The 24,591-nt window shown below is 30.2% G+C and overlaps 11 protein-coding genes across 11 annotated transcripts; 3 read left to right on the top strand and 8 right to left on the bottom strand.

The window, feature by feature from the left end:
• Positions 1–247: 247 nt before the first annotated feature.
• On the bottom strand, positions 248–1,744 carry FG379_000004 (uncharacterized protein; the record flags this gene model as incomplete). Its single annotated transcript, XM_067326579.1, has 1 exon — positions 248–1,744. The coding sequence occupies one exon, from the start codon at positions 1,742–1,744 to the stop codon at positions 248–250; it is 1,497 nt and encodes a 498-aa protein (XP_067182958.1).
• Positions 1,745–2,534: 790 nt separating this feature from the next.
• FG379_000005 (uncharacterized protein) lies at positions 2,535–3,389 on the top strand (the record flags this gene model as incomplete). The annotated part of the gene is made up of 1 exon (XM_067326590.1): positions 2,535–3,389. The coding sequence occupies one exon, from the start codon at positions 2,535–2,537 to the stop codon at positions 3,387–3,389; it is 855 nt and encodes a 284-aa protein (XP_067182959.1).
• Positions 3,390–4,131: 742 nt separating this feature from the next.
• FG379_000006 (uncharacterized protein) lies at positions 4,132–5,991 on the bottom strand (the record flags this gene model as incomplete). The annotated part of the gene is made up of 1 exon (XM_067326601.1): positions 4,132–5,991. The coding sequence occupies one exon, from the start codon at positions 5,989–5,991 to the stop codon at positions 4,132–4,134; it is 1,860 nt and encodes a 619-aa protein (XP_067182960.1).
• Positions 5,992–6,648: 657 nt separating this feature from the next.
• On the bottom strand, positions 6,649–9,021 carry FG379_000007 (Ser Thr kinase; the record flags this gene model as incomplete). Its single annotated transcript, XM_067326612.1, has 1 exon — positions 6,649–9,021. The coding sequence occupies one exon, from the start codon at positions 9,019–9,021 to the stop codon at positions 6,649–6,651; it is 2,373 nt and encodes a 790-aa protein (XP_067182961.1).
• Positions 9,022–10,213: 1,192 nt separating this feature from the next.
• Positions 10,214–10,702, top strand: FG379_000008 (uncharacterized protein; the record flags this gene model as incomplete). The annotated part of the gene is made up of 1 exon (XM_067326623.1): positions 10,214–10,702. The coding sequence occupies one exon, from the start codon at positions 10,214–10,216 to the stop codon at positions 10,700–10,702; it is 489 nt and encodes a 162-aa protein (XP_067182962.1).
• A 269-nt stretch (positions 10,703–10,971) lies between these two features.
• FG379_000009 (uncharacterized protein) lies at positions 10,972–13,422 on the bottom strand (the record flags this gene model as incomplete). Its single annotated transcript, XM_067326634.1, has 1 exon — positions 10,972–13,422. The coding sequence occupies one exon, from the start codon at positions 13,420–13,422 to the stop codon at positions 10,972–10,974; it is 2,451 nt and encodes an 816-aa protein (XP_067182963.1).
• Positions 13,423–14,090: 668 nt separating this feature from the next.
• FG379_000010 (large with possible RING domain) lies at positions 14,091–18,569 on the bottom strand (the record flags this gene model as incomplete). The annotated part of the gene is made up of 1 exon (XM_067326427.1): positions 14,091–18,569. One exon carries the CDS (start codon positions 18,567–18,569, stop codon positions 14,091–14,093), a length of 4,479 nt encoding a protein of 1,492 aa, XP_067182964.1.
• Positions 18,570–19,195: 626 nt separating this feature from the next.
• FG379_000011 (uncharacterized protein) lies at positions 19,196–22,351 on the bottom strand (the record flags this gene model as incomplete). Its single annotated transcript, XM_067326438.1, has 1 exon — positions 19,196–22,351. One exon carries the CDS (start codon positions 22,349–22,351, stop codon positions 19,196–19,198), a length of 3,156 nt encoding a protein of 1,051 aa, XP_067182965.1.
• A 282-nt stretch (positions 22,352–22,633) lies between these two features.
• On the top strand, positions 22,634–22,945 carry FG379_000012 (uncharacterized protein; the record flags this gene model as incomplete). The annotated part of the gene is made up of 1 exon (XM_067326449.1): positions 22,634–22,945. The coding sequence occupies one exon, from the start codon at positions 22,634–22,636 to the stop codon at positions 22,943–22,945; it is 312 nt and encodes a 103-aa protein (XP_067182966.1).
• Positions 22,946–23,125: 180 nt separating this feature from the next.
• On the bottom strand, positions 23,126–23,815 carry FG379_000014 (uncharacterized protein; the record flags this gene model as incomplete). The annotated part of the gene is made up of 1 exon (XM_067326471.1): positions 23,126–23,815. One exon carries the CDS (start codon positions 23,813–23,815, stop codon positions 23,126–23,128), a length of 690 nt encoding a protein of 229 aa, XP_067182968.1.
• Positions 23,816–23,916: 101 nt separating this feature from the next.
• FG379_000015 (uncharacterized protein) lies at positions 23,917–24,462 on the bottom strand (the record flags this gene model as incomplete). The annotated part of the gene is made up of 1 exon (XM_067326482.1): positions 23,917–24,462. The coding sequence occupies one exon, from the start codon at positions 24,460–24,462 to the stop codon at positions 23,917–23,919; it is 546 nt and encodes a 181-aa protein (XP_067182969.1).
• Between the last annotated feature and the right edge of the window lie 129 nt (positions 24,463–24,591).

Genomic DNA, 24,591 nt, shown 5'->3' on the forward strand with positions numbered 1-24,591 from the left:
GAATGGCAGTGTTTTTCCAATGTAAAAACCGTTTTTCATAACATCAATTTCGAAAGTACATACAAGGTTGTTTATAAATAATTAGTTAGAATAGCTTCCTTATTTTTAAACATTAACAAAGTAAATCAAGTATTAATTGCAATATAAAGTGAGAAGTGTGAAATGCAAATTGAGAACTGGTATAATTAAAGAATCTCAAAGATAATAACATCACATTGTAACTATTGCTTGTCGGTTTCTTTTCAAACTATAAACTGGTGTTTATACAGGTTTTTTTCCTGTCCCGAAATGATTTTCTGTCAACCAAAGTCATGCAAACAAGAAGCCGTCCGAGTCCACCACCAAGAACCTGTACAAAAGGTGTTTCCATTTCAAAAGCTGGTTTTGAATTGCTAACTAACGCAGAAATAACAGAACTCGATTCCGAAATTAATAAAGGGAGAAGAAATACAAGACGGCCACCATCAATGAGATTCTTAGATGAAAAGTCTAATAGATCGTAAATCATATCGTCAATAGACTGTAAAACTCCAAAAGAATTGTATGTAGAATGGTCTAAAACATTGTGAATGATATTATTCTTATTCTTTCTATAATTAAACTCGTTTATATAGCTATTAACGTAAATTTCTTGGTTTTTATTACCAGAAATATTTGTTGTTCTGGAAGTTGCTCTAATGCCATATGGTGGATCACAAACTATTGCATTTATCCAGGAGTTTCTAATAGATGACTTAGAAATGTCCATTCTGATTATCTCAGGCCTTTTTAAATGATAATATTCAAAATTAGTAAAAATAGATTTAGATATGTTTTTATCTATAATTTTATCTTTTATCATGTGTGGATTAACATATGAACAAAACCAGCCGTTAATAACTCTTAAATCAAAATCTGAACCAAAACAAATAGCACCAAAATGTGAAGCCGATATAAGTATCCCACCTGTGCCACAGAATGGATCAAAAACTATGTCATTTTTTTTTATTTGTGCGACATTACACATTATAAATGCAAGTTCATTATCCATTGTTGTTGGACCCAAAATAGGGCGTCTATTTAATGAATACTTTAACCACCAAAGCGATTTTGTCTTCAAATCATGCGAAACCGACCCTTGAATTCCAATAACCCTTCCAACATAAACTCTTCTTAATTCTGGCTTTATTTTAGATGTATCTTTCTTAGATATATTAAGATTACTTGTTTCAATTCCTCTCCAATCCTCGAATATACCAAGTACCAAATCCGGATTATCTATATTTATTTTCTCTGTGCCTTTGAATAAAAAACCATACTCATTCATTCTATCAACTTGTTCTTTTCTAGTTAGTTTTTTACCTATACTTTTTACTTTCCAACAGAATTCTAGATTCTTATCAAATATATATTTATTCAAATAATTATTCTTAACATCTGAGTTTTGTTTTAGTATTCTTTTTGTTTCCTCATGGCTTGATGAACTAGACCACACTTGCAAAAAACCCCTTGTTAATACGCTCCTTTTTAATATCTCCTTTGCTATTTCCTCAGTAGGCAAATTCACCCATCCAAAAGAATTGCTGTGGTCGTTATCCAACGGTCTTACATATCTATCCTCGTACCAAGATATGTAGCTTGGATGCTCAACATTCCAAATTGAGCTTCTTTCAACACCACAACTCTCACACAAAGACTCAAATTCTTGAATGCGAAATTCGTGGTATTCCGGGTGTATTACAAACCAAACTAAAAAAAGAGGCATTGTTTTCTATATCCCTTTGCAAACTTCAGTTTACCAAGTTGTTTACGCTGTATATTCCTTCTTTCGAAACTAATTATATCTGATAATTGTAAAAGTTAAAAAGTATATACTTATTCTCAGTCATCATTAATATCTTATCCTACTTTCAAATAAAGTACACAACGCACTTATAAAGTTATACTCCAAATCAAACACCTACTTAAAATTCATATATAAAAAGTGAATATATATATCCGGGCTTGTTTTTAATTAATTCACAATTTTCTTTTGTCAACCTTTGCCATAATGATAATAGTTTAGGCGGGCAGTCGTTACTTAAGTGTATGTTATTTATTTCTAATGTCAGATTTATATGCAAGTTAATGGAGATAAAACGTAAAATATTTGAATAAAAAGGTTATAGGCATTCAAAATTTTGAAGGCAAAGAAAGGCCTAAGACGAGGGTTGTAGAATCTGTGGAATAACTAAGTACCAACTGTTTGATATTAAACAATTTATGCCAACCACTCTAATTTTAAGAGTTAAATTATTAGAATAGAAAAAAGTAGGAAGAAAAAACGAAGATCTTATCTTTTCTTGAATTTGTTCCATACATATACTGTAAAAATCCTCTTTAAACTTTGGTTACAAGCCGATATAACCAATTAATTCCGAATGAAAGTTATGGAATTGAAAATAATCAGGTAAACATATACTATACGTATTAATGTTGTATATGTATATATATGTAAAACAAAGTAAAAATATTGAATAGACTGTGTTTATAAATATTAATAAGGATCTGCAATAATGGTTGACAATTTATATGAAGTAAGTGATAAAATACTGACGAACAAACAAGAAGAGAAAGTTAAGAAGGGAAAACAGAACTCAAAAAGGTTGAGAGATATAAGAAGGCTCTTGAGAAATAAGAGGATAAAATTAAATTGCGAGAAAAAAACAGAACTTGAAAAAGAAGCTAGTATATTAGAGATTTCAGAAAATGAAAGAAGGAAAAATAAAAGTTATAAGAAAAAACTCCATAAATATTTGGAATATAAAAAAAATAAGCAAAAGACAATGAGATTTGTAGAGCTTGTTAAAGTAAAAAGAAAAATAAATAAACTACAGAAAGAATTAGTTACATGTATTGAAAACAAAAACACCGATGATATTGAAGATATAAAATCTAAAATGAAATTATTTAAAAGTTATGAAGATTATATTAGGCTATCTCCATTTTTTAAGGATAGGAAATATATTCCTTTATTTTCAAATACACAACTTGATCCAAATTCTATATCTGAAAGGGGGAGGTTTATTGAAGATATTCAAGATTTGAAGGAAAAGCTTAGATCTAAAAAGTGCAAATCATTTGATTCAAGAGATTTACCAACAAATGATTCTTTTTTACTTGACGAAAGGGATCCTATTAATTCTTCAAATTCTAATGTCACGGAAAAAATTGAATATAAAATAAATGACAGAAGTAATAAGAATCATTCGACAGGTGCTAAAGGTTCAAAAGGTATTGGTAAAACCAGTAATAATAGTAAAAGTATCAAAAACGAGTCTAAAAGTAGAATAAGTAATAATATCAGAGTGAATGCCGAAGATAAAAAAGATGAAAATAAGCAACATATTATATTCTCCGACTCGGAATAGTAAATCAACATTAACATTGATTTTATTTCTGTTTTTATCATTAATAGTACAAATATATTTATCAATATTGTTAATCTCATTTTCAACTTATTTAGGTATTATAATTAATTCTATATTTTCAGTTTTACCATTTACAATCACATTAAAACTGACTTCAAAATAATAACTTATGTAGTAAAATAAAAGTTAAATATCACAAAAAAACATGTTCTCAGTGAATTTAATAACAAGAAAGGTTGAATCAAAAAATAAATAGCAATTTTAATAAAGTAACATATAGAAAAAATAACCTTTCATTTACATTTATACCCTGTTTAATTTGTGAATTCTCTATTTTATATATACATACATATTTACAAACCTAATTTTTAATTGATTTGGTTATTATTCTAGTAAAATTCATTCTTGCTTAGAATAAAGAAAGGATGATACTATATAACCATACTTACAGCATTTTCCTTCACCGTTAAAAAATCTCTTAAAATAAATATATATTTACATATAAGAATGCAAATAAATAGCAATTATTAACTAATGCTCTTTAAATTCTTGCACTAATAGAATGAAATTATTCACTTATGTATCAAACCAATCAAATTAAAAAAAATAAGTCATCAATTATTGTAACAATAAAACAATAGATATACTCTGTTATTCATATTTCAATAACCAAGTATCTAATAAAAAAACACTAAAGTACTAATTATCAATATTAGCAATATTAATTAGTAGTTTACAACAGTTAAATCTTTTCTAATGGTTCAATTCCAAGCAAATTTAATGATTTTAAAAGTATCTGTTTAGTTAAGAAACAGAGTAGAAGTCTACTTCGCTCCAATTCCTGATCTTCCAAACTAATTATTCTGCATTCTGTATAAAACTGTGCAAAATTTTCTGATAATTCATAACAGTAATCAGCCAACCTATTAGTAAAAAAGTCATTTAATATACCATCAAACACCTCCGGAAATCTTAATATCTTTAATGCCAAACTTCTTTCAGTGTTATTTGTGAGCTTCAAATTAAATTCAGAAACCTTGCTCAAAATAATATCCGTATCATCAGACTTAATGTATTCAACTCGTCTAAATATTGCACATATTCTTGCATACGCATACAATAAATACACTGCTGTATTTCCTTTTGGGTCTAACATTCTATCGAAAGAAAATTTGTAATTAGTAAGTCTATTTTGTTTTAAATCGAAGTATTTAATTGCTGCATGACCAATTATTTCTGACATTTTATTTAACTCCTCTTCGGTCTTTCCTTTAAAATTCTGATTACCTTCATTTGAACTGTCAATGTTGCACGCCTGATTTTGTTCTTTCCTAAGTGAACTCTCCCTTTCAATCAACTCTTTTTTAGCTCTGTACACACCCTCATCTATTAAATCAGTAAGTTTAACAACATCGCCTGACCTAGTCTTAAATTTTTTACCATCCTCACCTTGAATAACACCAAATCCTATATAAATTAGACGTGTTTCAGATGGATTGTGCCAACCCATTCTCTCAGCAACATCAAATAATTTTAAAAAATGTTCCTCCTGTCCCATATCGGTTGTATAAATAATCCAGTCTGCATCTAAAACATTCAATCTGTAATTTATAGCTGCTAAATCTGTTGAGTCGTAACCGTAGCCTCCGTCACTTTTTACAGCCATTAGTGGAACATCATTTATTTTAGTATATACACACTGAGCTCCATTGTCCAATTTCAGTATTCCTTTCTCATCTAACAATTTAACAACTTCAGGTATCATATCATTGTAGAAGCTCTCACCATATTCTTCTAATACAACACCTAAACGGTCATATATTTTCTGAAATTCAATTCTACTTACTTCGCATATTTTTTTCCACGCTAACAAGGTGTCCTTATCACCACTTTGTAGTTTTACTACGTTTTGTTGACTATTTAATTTAAATGTTGTATCACTATCGAATCTTTTTTTCGAATTCTTGTAAAATTCCTGCAAGTCTGATATTTCCGGCAAATTATTCATGAAATCAGGATAAACCTCTTTTAAATATTCTATTAACATTCCAAATTGAGTGCCCCAATCACCAACATGATTTACTCTCAATACCTCAAATCCCAAATACTCTAATATTCTGCAAGTTGTGTCACCTATAATTGTTGACCTTAAATGGCCAACATGCATCTCTTTAGCTATATTAGGAGATGAAAAGTCAACCACAACCTTTGGATTACTTCTACCTTTTTTTGTTTTATATTTTTTTGTTAATAAAATAGTTACTTCACTGTTCTTTTTTAATAGATTTAGTCTTTCACATATATATTCATCCGAGAATTTCACCGTTACGAATCCTTGTGGTGCTACATCTATTGATTTGAATACGTTTGAATTCTCACTATCTTTTTCAATATATTCTTTTATCTTTAAACCTACTTCTCTTGGAGTCTTTGAGTCTATTTTACCTTTTAATTGTGAAAAAATTGTCATGCAACTATTGCATTGGTAATCGCCATAACTAGGATTTGAAATAGTTATCACTGCATCTCTGTCGAATTCTGGAAATGTCTCTTTAATTGCTTTATTAAATAAAACTTTCACTATATTCTGTGGATTCTCCATATTTCCTATTTATTTATATTTTTAAACCACGTTTTACTTGAAATAAAAATCAAGAATGAGATTGAAAATTATTCTTATATCCTTTTCCCCAAATACCCTTATTAGTTTATTACAAACAACTCGACCTATTACTTCGGTGTAAGTTCAAGCTAATATTACTTTAAAAAAGCTTATATCAGTACCTTCGATTTTATTCTTAAAGGAAATACGTATAAATATATTTACGTATTCAATCTTATATCGCTATATTTTTTTATACAATGTTTTCATTAAAAGACAAATGTTATTTTTTCCTTGAAAAAATACGGTATCCCGCCACGGTACTTTATTTGTATTTTCTCGGACATTTTTTTAAGAAGGAAAATTGTCAAGCTTAGAAAACACTCACTACCTTTATATGTTTCTTATAATAATCAAAATAGTATTTATATTAATGAGTAGACATTAAATTAATGTTAGTATGTGGATATGTTTTCATGTTCTGTTTATTTACTACTGCTATCAATATTATATTTTCACTATTATGTAATTTACTTATAGATATATGGGAAAATTCAAGTTTTTATTTCCCACATATATATATACACTTTTTTTTAAACTCACGTAAATATCACTTTACATGAATATTTAAAAAAACCCTGTTTAAATAAATTATACCTACTCTGTATCACATTCCCACCAGGGATCTTTTAAAACTTCATTCAGTGTTATTCTTTTACTTGGATTGGGCTCTAACATTTTTCGCAGTAAACTCTTTAGTGACTTATCCCAAATTCTACATTCTCTAAAAACATCAAAATTTAAATCGGAAAATACCAAATTTTGATATCTATGATCCTGTCTCGTATCTGAATATTTCCATATTCCACCGTCAGACCAAATCCAGAACATAATTATACCCAACATATACACATCAGCCATTCTTACATTAAAGTAAAACTGGGATCTATCACTCAAATCTGTATTTTCGATATTTAAATTAACATTTTCGTTATTACTTGTGTAATTTTTATCATAATTATGATAGTTAAAGAACGTGTGTTCAGTTCCCATAAGTTCTTCTAGTGGATATTGTATTTTGTTTTCTTCTAGTTTCCAAAATATTTTCCAACATTCAGGTGGCATATATGCACCTTTACCAACCGTTGGCTCACAACTTTCAAATTCATAATAAGCTTCAGGTGGTGAATTAATAAAATTAAAACTCATATTATTTGAGTTAAAATCCTCAATTAAACTCAGTGTTGAATTTTTACAATAATGTGTATGCCTTGGATTATTTGTTATTATTGGTGTAGATTTCGCAAAATCACATATGTTTATCCCATTTGGGCCCATCAATATGTTTTCAGGGGTAAAATCTAAATGACTTAACCCTTTTTTGTGTAGTTTATTCATAATTACTGCCAAGTTGTATTGCAATTCCTTTTTTTCTTTATTTGTAAGTGCTTTATTTTGCTTTTCACATTTATCTAAGTAATCTAATAAATCTTCACCGTAGTATTCGGAAACTAATATTATGTGTGTTGTATCTTTATTCAATAAATAATCACAAGAATTTCTACCCTTACTATGGCTATAATGCGAATCTTTTTCTTTAATTGACTCATCATTATGCTCTAATATTGCGTATAATTTTGGAGTTATATTCTCACTATGTGCTTGCAAGAATGCGAGTGCAGCTGCTTCCATCACAAAATCCTCTCCATCCGTTACGTAGTCACCATCCCATATTTCATGCATTTCCCATTGTTTTGCCCATATATTTCGCGGAATTCTTTTTATAAACAGTGTTGTATTTAGTCTGCCATTTCCTTTCGATTTAACAATTGATTTAAACATTTCTTGAACTCTACAACTTGTTGGTGAAGCTCCTAATGTAGGTATTTTTTCGTGAATCCATTCTGAAAACGGTACATCATTATATTTGTAAATTTTTGTTGAGCTCTTTAATTTACTTATCAATTGTTTAGCCTCTCTCCATGAGTAACAAACATTATCATTCCTTGATAACGGTAAAAATAAGGATGTTTCTCCATTTAATACTGGCGAATTTAGGTATTTATTTGGACAAGTATTTTTCTTAAATTCATTTTCTAGTAAATAGTAACTACTAGTGAAAAAACCTGTATGATCAACCTCTTCCTTTTTTCCATTTAGTAATGAATTTGATGACTTTATACACTCAATTCTCGACTCGTTTTCTTGTTCAATATTATTCAATATTATTTTTTCGTTTATTATATCCATTATATTGTCCAAATGACTATCATCCGCTGAAAAATCAACTGCATGATTTTTCTTCTTATAATAATATTCTTCTTTAAATTGAAATGAATTAATACTTTCAATTGAATTGCATTCCTTGCTATTTGGAGTATCAACTTGTTTTCTTGTATTATTTGTCGAAGGACTTGAAAATTGTATATTTGTAAATGCTGGTGATGTTGTTGTTGAACTTCCATCTAACGTAGTTGGGGTTGTCGGAACAGCTGTTAAATTCTTATTGTTATATTCCTTATTGTTGTAATTTAGTATCTGCTCTGCAAACGATATTCCGATATTATTACCATTGTAACTTAATGGTTGTGAAATGCCGTATGATATTGAAGTAGGTAACACAAATGAAGATGAACCTGAAGTTCCACTTATCATATTTTTTCTATCGTTAATTCTTCTATTTATCACAAAATTGGACTCTTTTTGTTCTTTCATACATGTTTTTGTTTGATTATCTGATATTTTTTCAAAATTTTTCTTTAAAAAAATTTCCTTAATATGACTCTTTGAATCCAGCCCTTTATCTCCTGCTCCACTTGAGTATCTATTATTAACATTTATGTTCTTATTTATTAAATTTATATTAAGTGAGCTCTTCATTAAACCAACAAATTTTGACCATATTCCATTTCCATCACAATAATCTGTACTTCTAAGTTTCTCACTATTTTCATTTTTTTTTGGGCTTATATCTATAACTTGTCTATTAAAGAAAGGCTTTTGATTTTCTTCTTTTGATAAACTTCTCATTATTTCTAATCGTATTTTCTATTCGTACTAAATACATTATCTTCTATTTGTTTCTTATATTTGCATTATATATTTGAAAGAATAGGACTAAAAATTATTGTTTATTTCTAGATATGTTTATATCGTTTCTCTAGTGCTAAAGTTATTTATACTTTTAAATCTTTATGATATTACTTAAAAATAAATATATTTTATTTTACTTATATGATTATTTATATTACCTTAGTTTTATTATTTATTTTCTTGATTGCTATTTTATCTGCTCAAGGCTGCACCTCGTAACCCTTTTTTCCAATTCAGTTACTGCTTTTTTATTTTTCAATAACTCAAATTATAAGAAACACTGGTCCTCGAATCTGAGACTTTATCATTTTCTAAATAATGCGTATTATATAAGTATTTAATTAACACTACTCCCGGTTCATTCAAAAAATTAATATTAAATATTTAAATGTCCACATAAATACATGCATGCAAAATACGAATGGCTTTGCATGCATTTTTGCAGTTTAGCTTTTTTTACTACTCGGTATGTGGGAATAATATTCCTATTTATTGCATTATTTTATGTATAGTTATATATATTATATAAAAAGTTGTTTTTGGACTATTTTATTTTATTAATTATGTCTTGGAATGGCATTCTAGTTGTTTAATCTTTCACTTTTTTTCTTTAGTTTTCGAATAAAAAATAGTAAGCTCTAGTTTAATATAAAAATTTGATATAATTCCATATTACCTAAACTCACGGCTAATCACGTTTTAAGTGATTTTAAGAAATACAGTTTTTTTTTATTATGAACTATAAACCTAAAATTATAACTAATTAAATTAATGAATATTTAACTGTGTTATATTATTAATTTTAATAATTCTCAAATAGTTGAATACATAAATAAGTCAAGCGAATTGACAAACAAATATAAATGATGCATGCTTTAGTCAAGAAATGATTTAAATACCGTTATAATTTTACTCGGATTTTTTTTTCTTGCGAAACGAGTATGGTTTGTGAGTTTTTTTTGGTTGCAAATGCATACAAATTAAATTCATGTATGATTGTATGCGGTTCAAGAAAATGTGTTAACGAAAAAATTCAGTTTTGACAATTTAAACAAGAAAAAGGTTGAATTTTATAATTTAATACACACTATTTTTATTTTCAGAATACTTTAAGGGAGAGACTATTTTGATGATGTTGAAGATATATTTCGGAGATTCAGAAGAATACAGCTCTTACTTAATATTAGACAATTTAAATGAACAAATATTTAAAATTGAGAACAAAAACACATCTAATATTGAACTCAATAGTACAATATCAACAATAAATGGTGATAATGAGAATATATTTAAACAAGGGGATTTTCATTCAAGTTCAAAAAAAAAAATAAAGGAACTATTGGATGATGATACTGTTTCATTACTTAGAGGTGAGAATGACAATTTTGTCCACAAAAATAAGAAAACTTCTGAATATGGAACGGAGAAACAGTTGGATAGTAAAAAATTCAATAGAAACAAAAAGGAAGATAATAATATTAATACTAAAAATATTAAAAAATCAAATTGCAATAACTACTTCGCAGACAATTATTTGAAATACATATGGGAAGTAGGTGACGAATTTTCTGATTTACACTGCTTTTATTTAAATCAAATTAAAGGGTTCATACAATAATCAGAGAATTCCAGATTATTATTCACACACTTAAAAAAAAAGATATTTATAATATTGTTTCCAATGAATTTTCAGAAACAAGGAATCCAAAAACAGTTTAGTAAGTAAAAAATCGAATAATTGTATTTTTTAAAATATTTTTTCTCATTTTTATTCGCTATAATAATAATATTTTAATTTTAAATATAACAAAATTCACAAATTTGACACTAGTTTATTTTTCATTCGCTTTTTTATTTAAATGCACATTTTGTTTTGTTTATTTGAGATTATATTCTATTATTGTAGACGAATGGGACGCCTTCATGAGTTCCAAACCAATTGACAATGTTGAGATAAAGATCAACTATCTCATTTACTCGGCCAATGGTATGACCTGTATTTGGGAAATAAAGCATTCTAACTTGAGAATTTCCTAATTTTTTGAGAGCTTTATAAAACTCAATGGACTGTGAACAAGGAACTCTCAAATCTTCACCGCCGACAGCGATAAGAAGGGGAGTAATAACTTTGTCAACTTGAGAAATTGGTGAAAGAGAATGGATTTTAACAAGAGTTTCAGTATCATCTAATATTGTAATTCTATTTTTTTCGCTATTTGGATATTCTTTAATCTGTTCAGAAAACAAATAGTCCGGAATGTCAGAAGTGCCTATTAAAGATAAACCATTGGTAATTCCATTAATGGTTGCTCCAGAAGTAAGAAATTCAGGATATTGAGTTACAAGCTTGTATATTAAGGAACCACCATATGACCCTCCAATAGCAAAACACTTATTTGGATCAACATTTAACTCTGGAATTGATCTAACTGAATTTGAAAGTGAAATTATTTGATCAACATCAATTTCAAGTAAATTATTAATTAATTTTCTGATATAATTATCACCAAAACCAAGTGAACCAACATAATTTGGAATAAATACAGTATACCCTATTTCAACTAAAAATGAAAGTAAAGGAAGATATCTCTGGTTAATAACAGAGTGTGGTCCTCCGTGCAAAAATAACAAAAGAGGACTCTTTTTAGTTTGAATTTGTGGGTTATTGGTATTTTTCCTGATTATTATATGTTTTTCTTGGTAATTAAAATATTCAATTTTATCCAATATTTTAGCAAGTTTAAGAGTGTCTGCAAAAAGATTAGTGTTTAAGGAGGAGGATCTTCTAATCAGGGAATCGGGAAAAGCCTCGGAATTAAAACCAAAACAACTCACAGATTTAATGACATGAGCATAAATAACATTTTTTTTTGTTGGGTTCATTGAATCTATTTGAACAATCATGGTTAGAGAAGGCATTTTCGGAGATGTTATATTTAGAGTTGCATAAATAGCAGATGTTTCTTGAACTCTTAAAGCCGAGAACACTTCCATATTACCGAAGTCACTTTCTTTGCCTCCAACGAGTTTAAGTTTACAAACTTGATTTGTGAATGTGTTTATTGCAACAACAACCTCTCTAGTTCCAACAAATGTAGTTGTAAAGAGCCAATTAGTTCCATTTAGTGGAATCAATTTGTGTTTACTTGAACCAAATAACCCAACAAAACCTTTAAATTTAAGTGGATCATTTGCAGGAGCCGGATCATTTTGCATAGGGACACATATTCTTCTGTCTCCATAAGGTACCCACAATCCATCTTGTAATAATAAATCTTGAACACACAATTGCATTGAAGACCAATGTGGGATATTTGGAACATTTTTCGGGATAGAATAGTAAATAATTGAGCATTTGTCGTCCGTATAACTACCGGTTTCTGATAATATATGAATTCCTCTCACGTATTCATCTTCTCTAGATATTACTAGTTCTGTCTGAGTTGTAAGCTTATCTGAAAATCCATCAACACATTTTAAATTATAAAGTATTACCTTTGAGGGGCGTGATAAACAATAAGCGTATCCTAGTTTAACCGGATCATTCTCCAGAGCGTTTACTACAAGTCCGAGCTCATTTGGAAGCAATCTAAGCGAAAAAACAGAATGAGTTTCTGAGCAATTTAAATCTAGTTCATATGGATCAGTTTTAAATGGTGATCTTGGATCGTCTATCTTCCAACAAAATACTCTTGGGTTGGTAAATATATCAAGTGTTTCACCCCAATTTTGAATATAGACGTGTTTATTACCGTAATCACATAGATTGTATTCATTTATAGATGTATCCTTATTTTTCTTTACATCTGTCCATGATGGATATTTTTTTATTGGTTCTGCTATATAAAAAATGTTGCCACTTACAAGTCCAACATCAAAAGACCCTTCTGGTTCTACATTTAATAAATTACCATGACAAGTTACTTTAGATGCGTCATAATTTGCGTTAATTCCAAATGGTACAGCTGATGAAATATCTAATCCATAAACTGCAAGTCTAATTTTGATGCCGCAGCTATCCTTGTCTGATTCATCAACTTCCTCATAAAGATTGAAGAGATAATTTGATTTAAAATACTCAATAATTGGATTGCCTATTGCTGCTGGAGTTGTTTGGTCCCCTATTGATCCCTGAAACTCTTCATGTACATTTGGAATTGTACAAGTTAAATTAAATGAAAAACTAACTCTCTTTCCACCAATGTACCTGATTCCCTTGCAATAAGAGATTAACTTATTGCTAACTCTTGTTAGTACAGAGCTGGAAGTGTACCATCCTCCGAGTAATGATGATATTAATGATAATCTTGTATCTATAACGTCCTCGCTACCACTCATTTTCTTTTTTGCAAAAAGATACTTGGAATATGCCAGAAAAAAACAATTTTTTGTTAGTTTTATTTATGTTATATATTAACAGAGGAGCAGTTTTGTACTAAATAAAAATTTAATTCTAAATCATGCATTTATTCAACATTAACTGTCTTGGGTTACTTAATGCAAGCTGGCAAAGGGGGGCGATAGAGACAAGCGTAATTAAAAAAAGAAAAAGAACATCAACTTAAGTTTACAATTAAAAACGACTCTTTCGTTGACTTCCTAACTCGATAATAAAGTTGGTTATGTAAAACAAAATGTAAAAAGGAATACGTACTTGTGTAGGTGCAGACTCAAATAAGTTAGCAAGGTTTGCACAAAACTGTCGTGCGGAAGAAGGGTGTGGAGTGAGGTATCAAATACTCACTGAAAGAAACGCTATTTAGTCCACAAAATTGGATTTAAGTGGCAACCCCTGGTCATAACTCATACAATGTTGCCATTAATGAAGATCGCAAATAAACATATGTAAAAGGTGGCAAGTGTGTGGAGATAGAATCAAAGAGACAAAAGGTTATTTTAAATAATGTTAGTAATAAATTAAATGTTATTTGCAATACATATAATTTCAGAACTATTAATATTATTTCTGATTCATATAATTAAAATTATATTTTTAAAAATTAAGATTAAAAATTTGAGGAATCTTCGGTCTCGTTCTCACAAATTTCGGAATCCACACCAGAACTCTGTAGGCCCTCAATACTTGCATTGTTTCTCTTAATGATTCTCCTTGGACCTTCTTTTTCTCGTTTTCTTTTGAGTATAAGGTCATGTTTCTTGTCAATAGTTGAATGATCTATTCCCATGTTTAATTCGTCTCCAAGTTCTAACTCAGTTTCGATACACAAGCCCATTTTTGATCCAAAATCTACTTCAAACTCAGTATTACTACCCTGAATGTTTTCATTTTGCGATGTGATTGCGAATCCCGATTTAGTTGAGCAAGGAGATCTTTTTTTTTTGTCTGTTTGAGACTCTTCTTTATTTACTGGAAACTCGAAATTTTCATTTTCATAACATTGAGAAATATGAATTCCGGGAGAGATCAACTTTTTTTCACTGCTCCCATCTACACCTACATTTCCATTTTTGCTAGCAATATTGTATATTGAATCCTCTCTTTTGCTTATTTGTAAAGAGTTGTTTGAGACTGACACTTGGTTACCGATAGAATTTATAATATTAATTCCAATCTCGCTATTTTTCATAGAATACGTTGAGGAAGAATCTTCTATAGAGGTTATACGATTCTCAGAAATGCCTCCTCCAAATCCAAGAGCTCCTCCAGCAACACTGACCCCTGTTCCCAATTGACAACCTATTCCAGTCTGAGTTCTAGCTTCCAAGCTCCCGCTACCTTGCACAGAAATATTGGTTTCGGAATTTCCTACGTTATCCGTAGTTTTATTTGAACTGTAATTAATGTCACTAAAAGGAGGTATCGTTAACTTTGATTCAACCAAGTTAGGGGACAGTAAATTTCCCATTCTAGCAGGGCCTTCCGGGGATAAATTTAACCCTTGAATCCCACAAAAACTTTCCGAAACAAAATTATTTGGGTTTAAGGATCCCAACGATCCGTCTAAACCGGATATTGCATTAGAGCATTGTCCATTAGACACTTGTTTTTTCAATTGTGACTGTAATTGACCTTGATCCGTTCCAAAAGCTTGATTTACTGCTTTAGCCTGATTATTACCAACCAAGTTTGCAGAGTTTTTATCTTTTTTGGTATTTCTTTGTGCCTTTTGGGTTTTACCAAACTCGTCTTTAGAGGTGTTGCTAACTAAATTAACAACAACATTTTGCACTTCTGGAATTGTTTTAAAAATGTACTCCATAACAGATGTTGGACTACTAAGGGAATCGGAAAACGATTGCTTTGAAGAGTCTTCGGCAGTGGGTGGTAAAGGGACTGTTTTTTGGGGTACACTGGAAGCTGATTCCTCGTTTAAACAGCTTTCATCCATTTCTGCATTAGAATCATAACTTAAAAGAGGGTGTTTAGGAAGATCCTCAGAAAGTATACCATTTTCAACAAATGTTTTTAATATATGAACCAAATTAATTATGTTATCTCCTGGTGTAAGCTGGGGATAGTCATCGAAGTTAAAAGACTTAGCTGAGGGAATTCCAACTGCCCAACAAAGTAGAGGTAGCTTTCTCATTATGTACCTTTTGTTAGTCTCAGTGAATGAAATGGAGCGAATCCAGTCGTCCATTGCTCCTAATTTTGAGTGTAATTCTCCAAAATATTCCTCCAGTTCGTTTCTTTTCTTTTTATAAAGTTCTCGAATTTCCTCCCACTTTTCTAAATTATTCAAACACTCTTTATGGTATCTATTTACATTGTTGTTTAATATTGACCTTAAACTCCAAAGTACAGATGTTCCACTTGCATGAGTTGGTTCACTTAAAACTTCCTTTGGTATATGCACTGAAGGTGGAATATTTTGTGCTCCACTCCTAGGATTGCCTATATGAGCACCGCTAGTAAATACACTTGTACTTCTGCCATTGTGACTAGGAATTCCCGGGTAACTATGATAAGTAATTCCATTTTGATTTAGGGATTGTATGCCCTCTTGCATTTTAGATCCACCAAATCCGTTTACGCCACATTTGTATGTAGAAGCAACATTAGTTTGTCCGGTTGATACCTTCTTGTTTTTGTTTAAACCTGTAAGAGAGGATCTCCTCAACTTACTTTTTGGAATATTCTTAATTATTTCAGAAGCACCACTTATAGATCCAAAAGATTGACATGCAGCTCCTTCTATGTCAGTTTTTGGGTTGTGGTCTACTCCAGTTGAGTCAGTGGATGGTTTTTGGAATGGAATGTTGTTTGCCTGCAGCCATATGAACCCAAGATGTGTATTTTCGGAAACTGACATTCTAATGGAGTAATTATTTATGTAGGAAACATTAGCAATGTTATTAATTGTAACAAGGCTCTCATTTACCTCCCCATGCTCATTTACAGGAGTGGTGTTATTTTCATATTTAGTGTTACAAGAATATGTTTTATCTTTGTTATCATACTTTGAATTTGATATATTATTACCTATTAGATTGCATCCAAACTGCAAAAGAAAATCATGCCATGCTATTTCTCTATCCACTAGCAAACTTGAGATGGCACAATGAAATACATGTCCAGAGAATCTTGATTTGAGATAGTTTTTAATCTTTCTTATTTGTTGATTCCTAAGGCACCTTTCACAGTTACAAGATCCACTGCAAAAAGGGCAGTAATATCTTAATACAACTCCATTCGAATGTTTTTGCTTTATAACTGATGAAAAATTGTGCATAATACATTCAGAACAATACATTCTCCAACAATTATTTGGAGAGTATGCCCTGCTAATGATTACATTCTCTAAAGAGGGGGAGGAAGGAGAGGGGCTCTTAGAATTGTTTTTCTCAAAGCCAGAACAAACATTGCATATTTGAGAGCAATTTAAGGTTAAAGTGTGATGGTAACTCTTATTTGAATGAATGTGTGGCGAAAAAGAGTTACTTAGAGATGAATGATTAATATTTTCATCATTTTCTTGAACAATTCTAGATAACTTCCAGGGAACGAGGGACCTTGAAAAGTAAACATTCATTGCACTTGATGAAGAAACAGTAGTATGGCTATTCCCCGAAACTATAGGAGTACTTTGTGAATTGTTGTGTGCTTGTTGCCTATTTTGACAAAAATCGTTTGAATTCATCCCTGAAAAGCCACTGTTACCATTTTGAGAGTTTCCAGAAGCGGTCAAAAAACCAATATTTGAAGGTTTTAGTTTGGAGGGGCATCTAGAGTAACTTAGTTTTGAGCAACTTCTTCTGCAATAATGACATAACGGATGCCTTGTAAGTTTAATACAACCTTTTTCTGGAACAATTACTTTTTTATCCTCATCAAAATAAGTCTCTGATTTAGAAGTATCAATATTTCTAGGCTCTTCAAAATCGATTGAGACTAACTGAATTCCAGAGCTAATTAGGTAATTTAAAAGTGGTGTCTTAAGAGATTTTGCATATGGAATATATTCACTTGGAATTGAGATGGAATATTTACTCTCAGTTGTATTTTGTCTAAAAAGAAGAAGTTGGAGAAGTTGATCCTGAGATATCCAAGCAGCCCTTACAGCTTCTCCATCATCCCATGTAGTCAAGTATGAGTTGCTACTGGAGTCAAAGTAAAGAACCTCTTCTAAAGAATCCATAAACTGTTTCACACTATGAAAGTGCAAAGAACGCACAAGAAACTCCTTACATCTTTTTTTTTGATGCCTTTGTAGGAGTTTTCTTGAATTATCTTTTTTAATATTATCAGATACTGTTTTTGTTAGTATTTTAATCATTGAATCTATTTCACCCTCAATAAAACACAATCTTTGGTACAAATACTTCCATTCCTCAAAATAAGGATTGCAGGGACCTTTTTTAACAGTTTCTGTAGTATCACCTGTCTGATTTACTCCTATTAATTCAAGAAGTGGAAGATCAAGATACTTCAAGTAATCAAGAACCTTAGATTCAAATAATGAAGTTTGGTTATCCTCATTGTTAGGATGGCTTGTTAAATTTGAAGCATCCTTATTTTTTTCATTGTCGCCACCTTTATCAGATGTTGATGATACTCTTCTGCGCGTAGTTACATGACTCTGAACATTATTTTGAATCCCAAAAATTTTATCCTTATTTCCTATTAATTTAAACAACTCATCAACGTCAAATAAATCTACTAAAGCCCACCTATAGGAAAAGTGAAGTCCAATACATGTTTCGTCCGGAACAATATTTCTTGGACGAGCTGTAAGGTCAAGAATCTCTACCCACCTCTCATCTATTGGATAAAACACACGTTCCATATACTCCCAAAATTGCTCTGTATTTCTTATGTCATCAGTTGGAAACGGCGTCAAAAAATCATTCGGGCCTATTGTTTCATCATCCAAAAGAAGCCGCGTAGTAAATTGCTTGGCTGTTTGCTCTTGGCTCTTTAAAGAGCTTACCTGTTTCTTTCTCTTGTTATGTACTCCTTTCCTACTATCCACAACCGTCTTCTGGCGACCAGGGAATAGTACGGACCCTAAAGTCGCACTCATTCTTGATTTCTTCTAATCCTATTCCATAGTCGCCTTTATTTTTATTATTTTCGTTCACTGGCCTTTATTTTATTTTTAAGTGATCTCTCCTGAATGATATATTTGGTCAGGCGCGCTCTTGTACGGGTACCCTGAATACCAATATTAAATATAATTTATTATTTATATTTACATAATGCCACAAATAAAAAACAAATTTAGTTCAATTGAAATTTGTTTAAAGTTATTTTTTGTATGTTTATTTATTAAATTCAAAATTTAACATTGAGGGAAATACAATTACGCATAATCATGACCACACTTAATATTTATATTATAAATGTTATTTAAAGCATGAACACAAAAAAAATGTGTTTGAATTGTAATCTGTGGCAAATTGATAGATATTATGAATGAGACCTCAAGCCTGTAATGTGTGTTTCAAAGGACTGCAAAAAAAATTCCTTCCCTCTGATTAAAGTTTAATATGCCGAAGAGGTCTCAAAATTTCACTCGCTAATGTTTAATATAGTAGTGAAAACAAATAAACATTTTAAAGGCAATGGTATAAATAGAGAAATATCGGTATGAAATAGGATTTATAAACAAATGAATATATTTATACCTAATATATGTGCTTTACTGTTCTAAACTTTGGGATGACTACTTAAGACTACAGACGTTACATTTGGGGGGATGGAATAGTCTCTTGCCTTAAAATTCATAGGAGGAGGCTTTGGAGATCTAAATCCGAGAATGAATGCCAATGTACTAAATTTTTTATAAAACTTGTCACGTAAATCCTCATTTAATAATGTAGAAAAATCAACTATAGTTTGTGCATCTCCTGAAGGTAAATACTCTGGTGTTTTATAAACACCGTATTCACTGTAATTTATATTATTTGTGTGTGATAAAACATAATTTGACAACCATAAAATAGTGACGAAAAGTTTGTTTTCTCCAACAGAAGAGAATCCATATCTAATTTGAAGACTTTCATTTTGATATTTAGACATGAACGTATTTATTATCCAGCTACATACTTCAGTAGGGATGTCTTTGAGTTTCTTTATATTCTTGTCCTGATTATTGTATTCTCTTTCAAATTGTGAATCCAGACACTTTTTAATGCCTTTGGAACCTCCAAATGATTTATTGGTGTTGTTTAAAAGGTAAATTAGCCAGTTAATTAAAACTATTACTTTTAAAAAGAATGATTTGTATTGTAGACTCAGAACAGAATTGCAAGCTAAACTTTGAATAAGTAATTTTGGAAATGAATTAAAATAGTGATTTTCTTGTAAAACAAGTCCTTTATCCCACTCTAAAACAATATATTTATCTATACTCTTTGGAGCAAAGTCCTCGAATTTAAACACCATATTTAAAGCAGAATTGTCATCAAATTCAGGTAATACCGTTATTGCACTCTTCATTTCCTGTTTCTCTATTTTAATTAAGTGTTTAACCTGTGGATCTGCAACGTCTTTAGATCTTATTTTTTCAATGTCATGTTTGATATTTAGATTTTGGAAATTGTCTAGCTGAGCTTTCACATTCCTATTACCAGAGTAGCCTATAATATCAAGTTGTAGTTTTGAAGAGTTATTTGGATTATTTTTGTTTTTTTTTGATGTTTCGGTACTATTATGGTCTCTCCATTCCTTTCTCATTTTAAAGTATTGTGTTAAAAACCTGGGATATTGTTTAAAAATGTATTTAGCTAGCATTTTTTGGCATTTTTTTGACACTAATCTGTAGTTCTTACTGTTTAACTTGAAGTATTTGCCATAAAACTCCAGTGATTTAAGACCTTTTTTTGATATTTTTGATATCTCAATTATATTACTATCAAACTTATCGTTTTCATCGTAATCTTCCCATTCCTGAAGCTCGTTATCAGTTACATTTTTTTCTGATCTTGTTAGTATTTTTGGAATAATATCCGAGTAATTTTCCCATAAATCGTTATTTGTTATTATTTTTGTTATCTTATTTACGGACTCTTTTTGTGCTTTGGACAAAAACCCATTATTTATCAGTGATGAAAGTTTATAATACTTTTTATTTTTGGTTATGAGCTTTTTTCTCCAGTTAGAATTGATCACCTCTTCTAATAAAAATCTTGAAAAATATACATGAGTTTTGAATCTTGCTGAGTGATTAATAGAGGCAGTGCAGCTTCTTAGTGGTACTAGTTTAAAATTGGTAACTGAATCATCTTTAGATTTGAGTAATTCGTTATTCCAAAATAATCCGTATTCATCAAATCTTATTGTGTTCAAATCCTGGTTTTTAGCGGAAAATTCTTTTATATCTAGTACAACGAGTTCCAATTCTCTTTTGAAATGATCCTTAAGTCTAGTTGAAGACAAATAGCCCAATGGAGAAGTATCAGTTAAATCTTTATTTTGTAGTCTTTTGTTGCACAAATCATTTTTCTCACGTTCAAGTTCTTTGTTTGGAACTGATGGGAATGCAGAGAAATTTTCTAATTCAAATCTCTGACAATCTTGAATCTCATTTACATTATCCTTGCCTAAAAGTGGCATTTTGCATAAATTTAACTTTGATTTTGAATACTGGTCTATATCCTTCAAATATTTCTTGTATACCTTTTTGCTTATGTGATATCGTAGAATATTACTTGCTTCTTTCTTATTCATTTCCGGTCTTGGATTCATTGATGACAACGAATCAAATGAACTAATTCCGTACCCTAAACCTCCTATAAATTTATCAAATCTACTCATCTCAAAATTATTAAAAAGATTATCTTTTTTCTTGTTTTTACAAATTCTAAGAACTTTTGACTGATTTTTAAACAGTTTAAGTTGCCAAAGGTTATCTAAATTTGCTCTTTTTTTTAAAAAACTACTTCCAAATACACCCAGTGATGAGATATTGTTGCCATATAACATATATAGTGCAGAAGAATTGTACAACAAATTTGTGTCCAGTCTAAACCTACTAGTCATTATTCCATTTTCGTCTTTATTATATTTAACTGGGACAAACGAATATGATGTTTTTGTCACCGGTATCTTGTACAACACGTTTTTTATGTAAAATGTGAATGGATCGTGAATCTTTTTCACAATGCAATCAACACTAATTGTATTTATTCTTGAGTATATACTATTCATTATTTTATACTCACTTAATATTCTCTTGTACACTGTTATAGATTCTAATGAATCGTCAGAATCATATTTTCCAGTGTTAAGCTGAAACTTTCTTAAGGACTTAATCAAAAGCATAACAATCTTCGGTATTTTTTCTAATATGACGCTCACTTCCATATCTGAAATTGTATTTGAAAGCAATATTGGTAGCAAATAACTCCAATCCTTAATCACAAATTTATCGTCTTTAATGATCTTTTGATCTACCAACTTTAAGTAAATCTTCTTCAAATTTTTTTTTAGCTTGTCTTGCGCTTCTTCACCAGACATTATTTCTTTATTTTTCAACCTTTTGCAATCCAGGTGTCTCTCAAAATATTCGATTATACTCGCAATATTATTTTCCACATCATCATTTTTTAATAAATTTAAAAAAAAGTCATCCTCACCCATAGAATACTCAAATATAGTCGACTCCAGCTCTTTTCCTATTCCGTTGTATATTTTATCCGTTTTATTTGAAAGCTCAGTCTGTGATCTATCCGTTATTTGTGATATCTCCGTATTCCAAACGTCAAAAATGCTGGTTTCCACTTCCTTAAACGGAAGTCTCTGCTTTCTCGGAGTCACATCCTGGGTTTCCTCTAACTCTCCTCGTCTTTTTCTTCCACTCATTCTATTTACATTAATTCTCCACTCTGGTCTTTAATTACTATTCTTGTTTTTTTTTGGCATCTTTGTTTAGTTTAATATGGCACTAACAGCGCCACAAACACAAGTCGCGCCACATGTTTAATAACCTTTTTCTAAATGTAGCGAGAATGCTATTTAAATTTAAATTTGCGAGTAGTCGTTAGTTTGACTTGAATTTATATTTAATTCAAGTGAAGCTGTGTTTTGAATTTTTTATGACTTAGCAAGTTTACACATTCCAAGGTGTTCTTAGAAAGTTTATATATGTCGAGCAAGTTAGATCTGGTTAGAGAATTGTGCGGGGAGATAAAGTACCTTAGAAAACTGTGCGAGAAAAATAACATAGATTTTAAAAGAGAAGAAACTAAACACTTGGAGGATGAAGAGGCAATAATTAATTCATTTGAGTTTGATAGCATGACGAGTACACTGTTATTATTGAAAAATATATCAGACTACAATAACATCATAACTATAGGCGAGGAGACTAAAGAAAATAGAAGGAAAATGAAGGACATTTTGGATATAATAACTGAAATAAAGGTAAGTTTAATTAGTGAAATGGAATATATGTGATTTTGTGGCTTAATAAATTAATTTTCATGCATTTAAATCCTAAAAAATCATACAAAATTATCGTTTTTTCAGATGATACAAACTCAGTATAAGACGTTGAAGTTGGATACTTTATTTTTTTTTGATCAAATCGATAAGGCAATATCAAAGCTATTTCAAATAAAGATGAATAATAACTGACTAATCCCCTTTGATGTATTTAAATGCAACTGATGCTAGAACTTGGCCTTGTATTCCGTTGTAGCTATAAGACTTGTGTGGCAAATCGGATATTTTGACAAAATTAACTCGATCATCAAACGCATTTGTTAATTCTTCAGGAGTTGAATTGCATGAAGTTATAAAAAGAATACTTTCTTTCTTCAAATATCTAGCAATACTTTCTTTGTATATATTTACCTCATTTTTCATCACAAATACATCATAAGTTCCTTTGTCAACTACAACTTCAAATTTACCCAAATCAATTTGATTAGTTTCATTTTCACCTAAAATCTCTTTTCCTGAAACTAGGTCTATTGGGAAAGGTGATATTTGATCTGATAAGTTTTCCTCTTTGACTATTTTTCTTGCTAAATCTATCGCTGAAGGAACGTAATCTATTCCAACTCCACTCTCAAAATTATCAATATTTCTAAATATTTCAATGAGAAACAGACAATTGCCACATCCTACATCCAAAATTTTTCCTTTTGTTGGATAATTTGAAAGTGTTTCCCCTATCCAATCAATTATTGAATTTATATACTCTTCAAACCACTGCTCTCCTCTGTACCCCACATCCTTATATGATTTTAGTTCATTTTCGTAAAATTCCTCCCAGTAACTCTTATTTACCAGTTTGGATTTATATTCTATGCAGGAATCCATATTTACCTTTGTTTAATCTTTCCTAGTACCTATTGACTATAACTATGTTTAAGTTTGGCGCCTTTTTGATTAAGTGGGTGGACCATAAATTGTATAATATTCTAAAAATCTACATTTACGCCACTGCAAAGAAGGATATCTTCTTTAAGGGTTTCAGAGAGCGTCTTTTTTGTTCTTTCTGACCTCCAATCGTTGTTGAATTCAAAATAATCCGGTTTTCTAAAGGGTGAGGAGTACCAAATTTGTTTTGTTGAACTCTGCTTCGAAATAACTATTGTTCCGGTATTTTTTTCACCATTATTATGATATTTACCACTTTTGTCTTCAAATATAATATTTATGAATTCGTCATTGAAATCAACGTCCTGTATAAGACCTTCTTCACAAATGTTCTCCAATTTTTCACCAATATCAGCAAACAATTTTTCAGATTTTAACGAAAACATAGAAGAGTCGGAGCAAGTAGGCAAATTTCTTAATTTTGTCACTGAAGAACTGTTTATTGCATAGTACTTTCTTAATCCAAAATTTAAAATTAATCCATATTTTGTAATCCCAAAACTCCTTCTCGCAAAATGTTTTTGAAACACTCCATGCCATAAAAAACCATGTATAATCTTTGTGTTTAAAAGTTTTATTACATTCATATCATTATTCCTTATTTTAGTTTCTCGGTACCTTCCTATAAATTAATGTGGTTTTGTTTGGCGGGAAAGTCTGTAATATCAAATTTTTATACTTTGTAAATGCATAAAAAGTGGAAAAAGAGATAAAAC

This window comes from Cryptosporidium bovis (assembly GCF_009768925.1).
Source record: "Cryptosporidium bovis isolate 45015 chromosome Unknown contig_1, whole genome shotgun sequence".
Classification (NCBI taxonomy): Eukaryota; Apicomplexa; class Conoidasida; order Eucoccidiorida; family Cryptosporidiidae; genus Cryptosporidium; species Cryptosporidium bovis.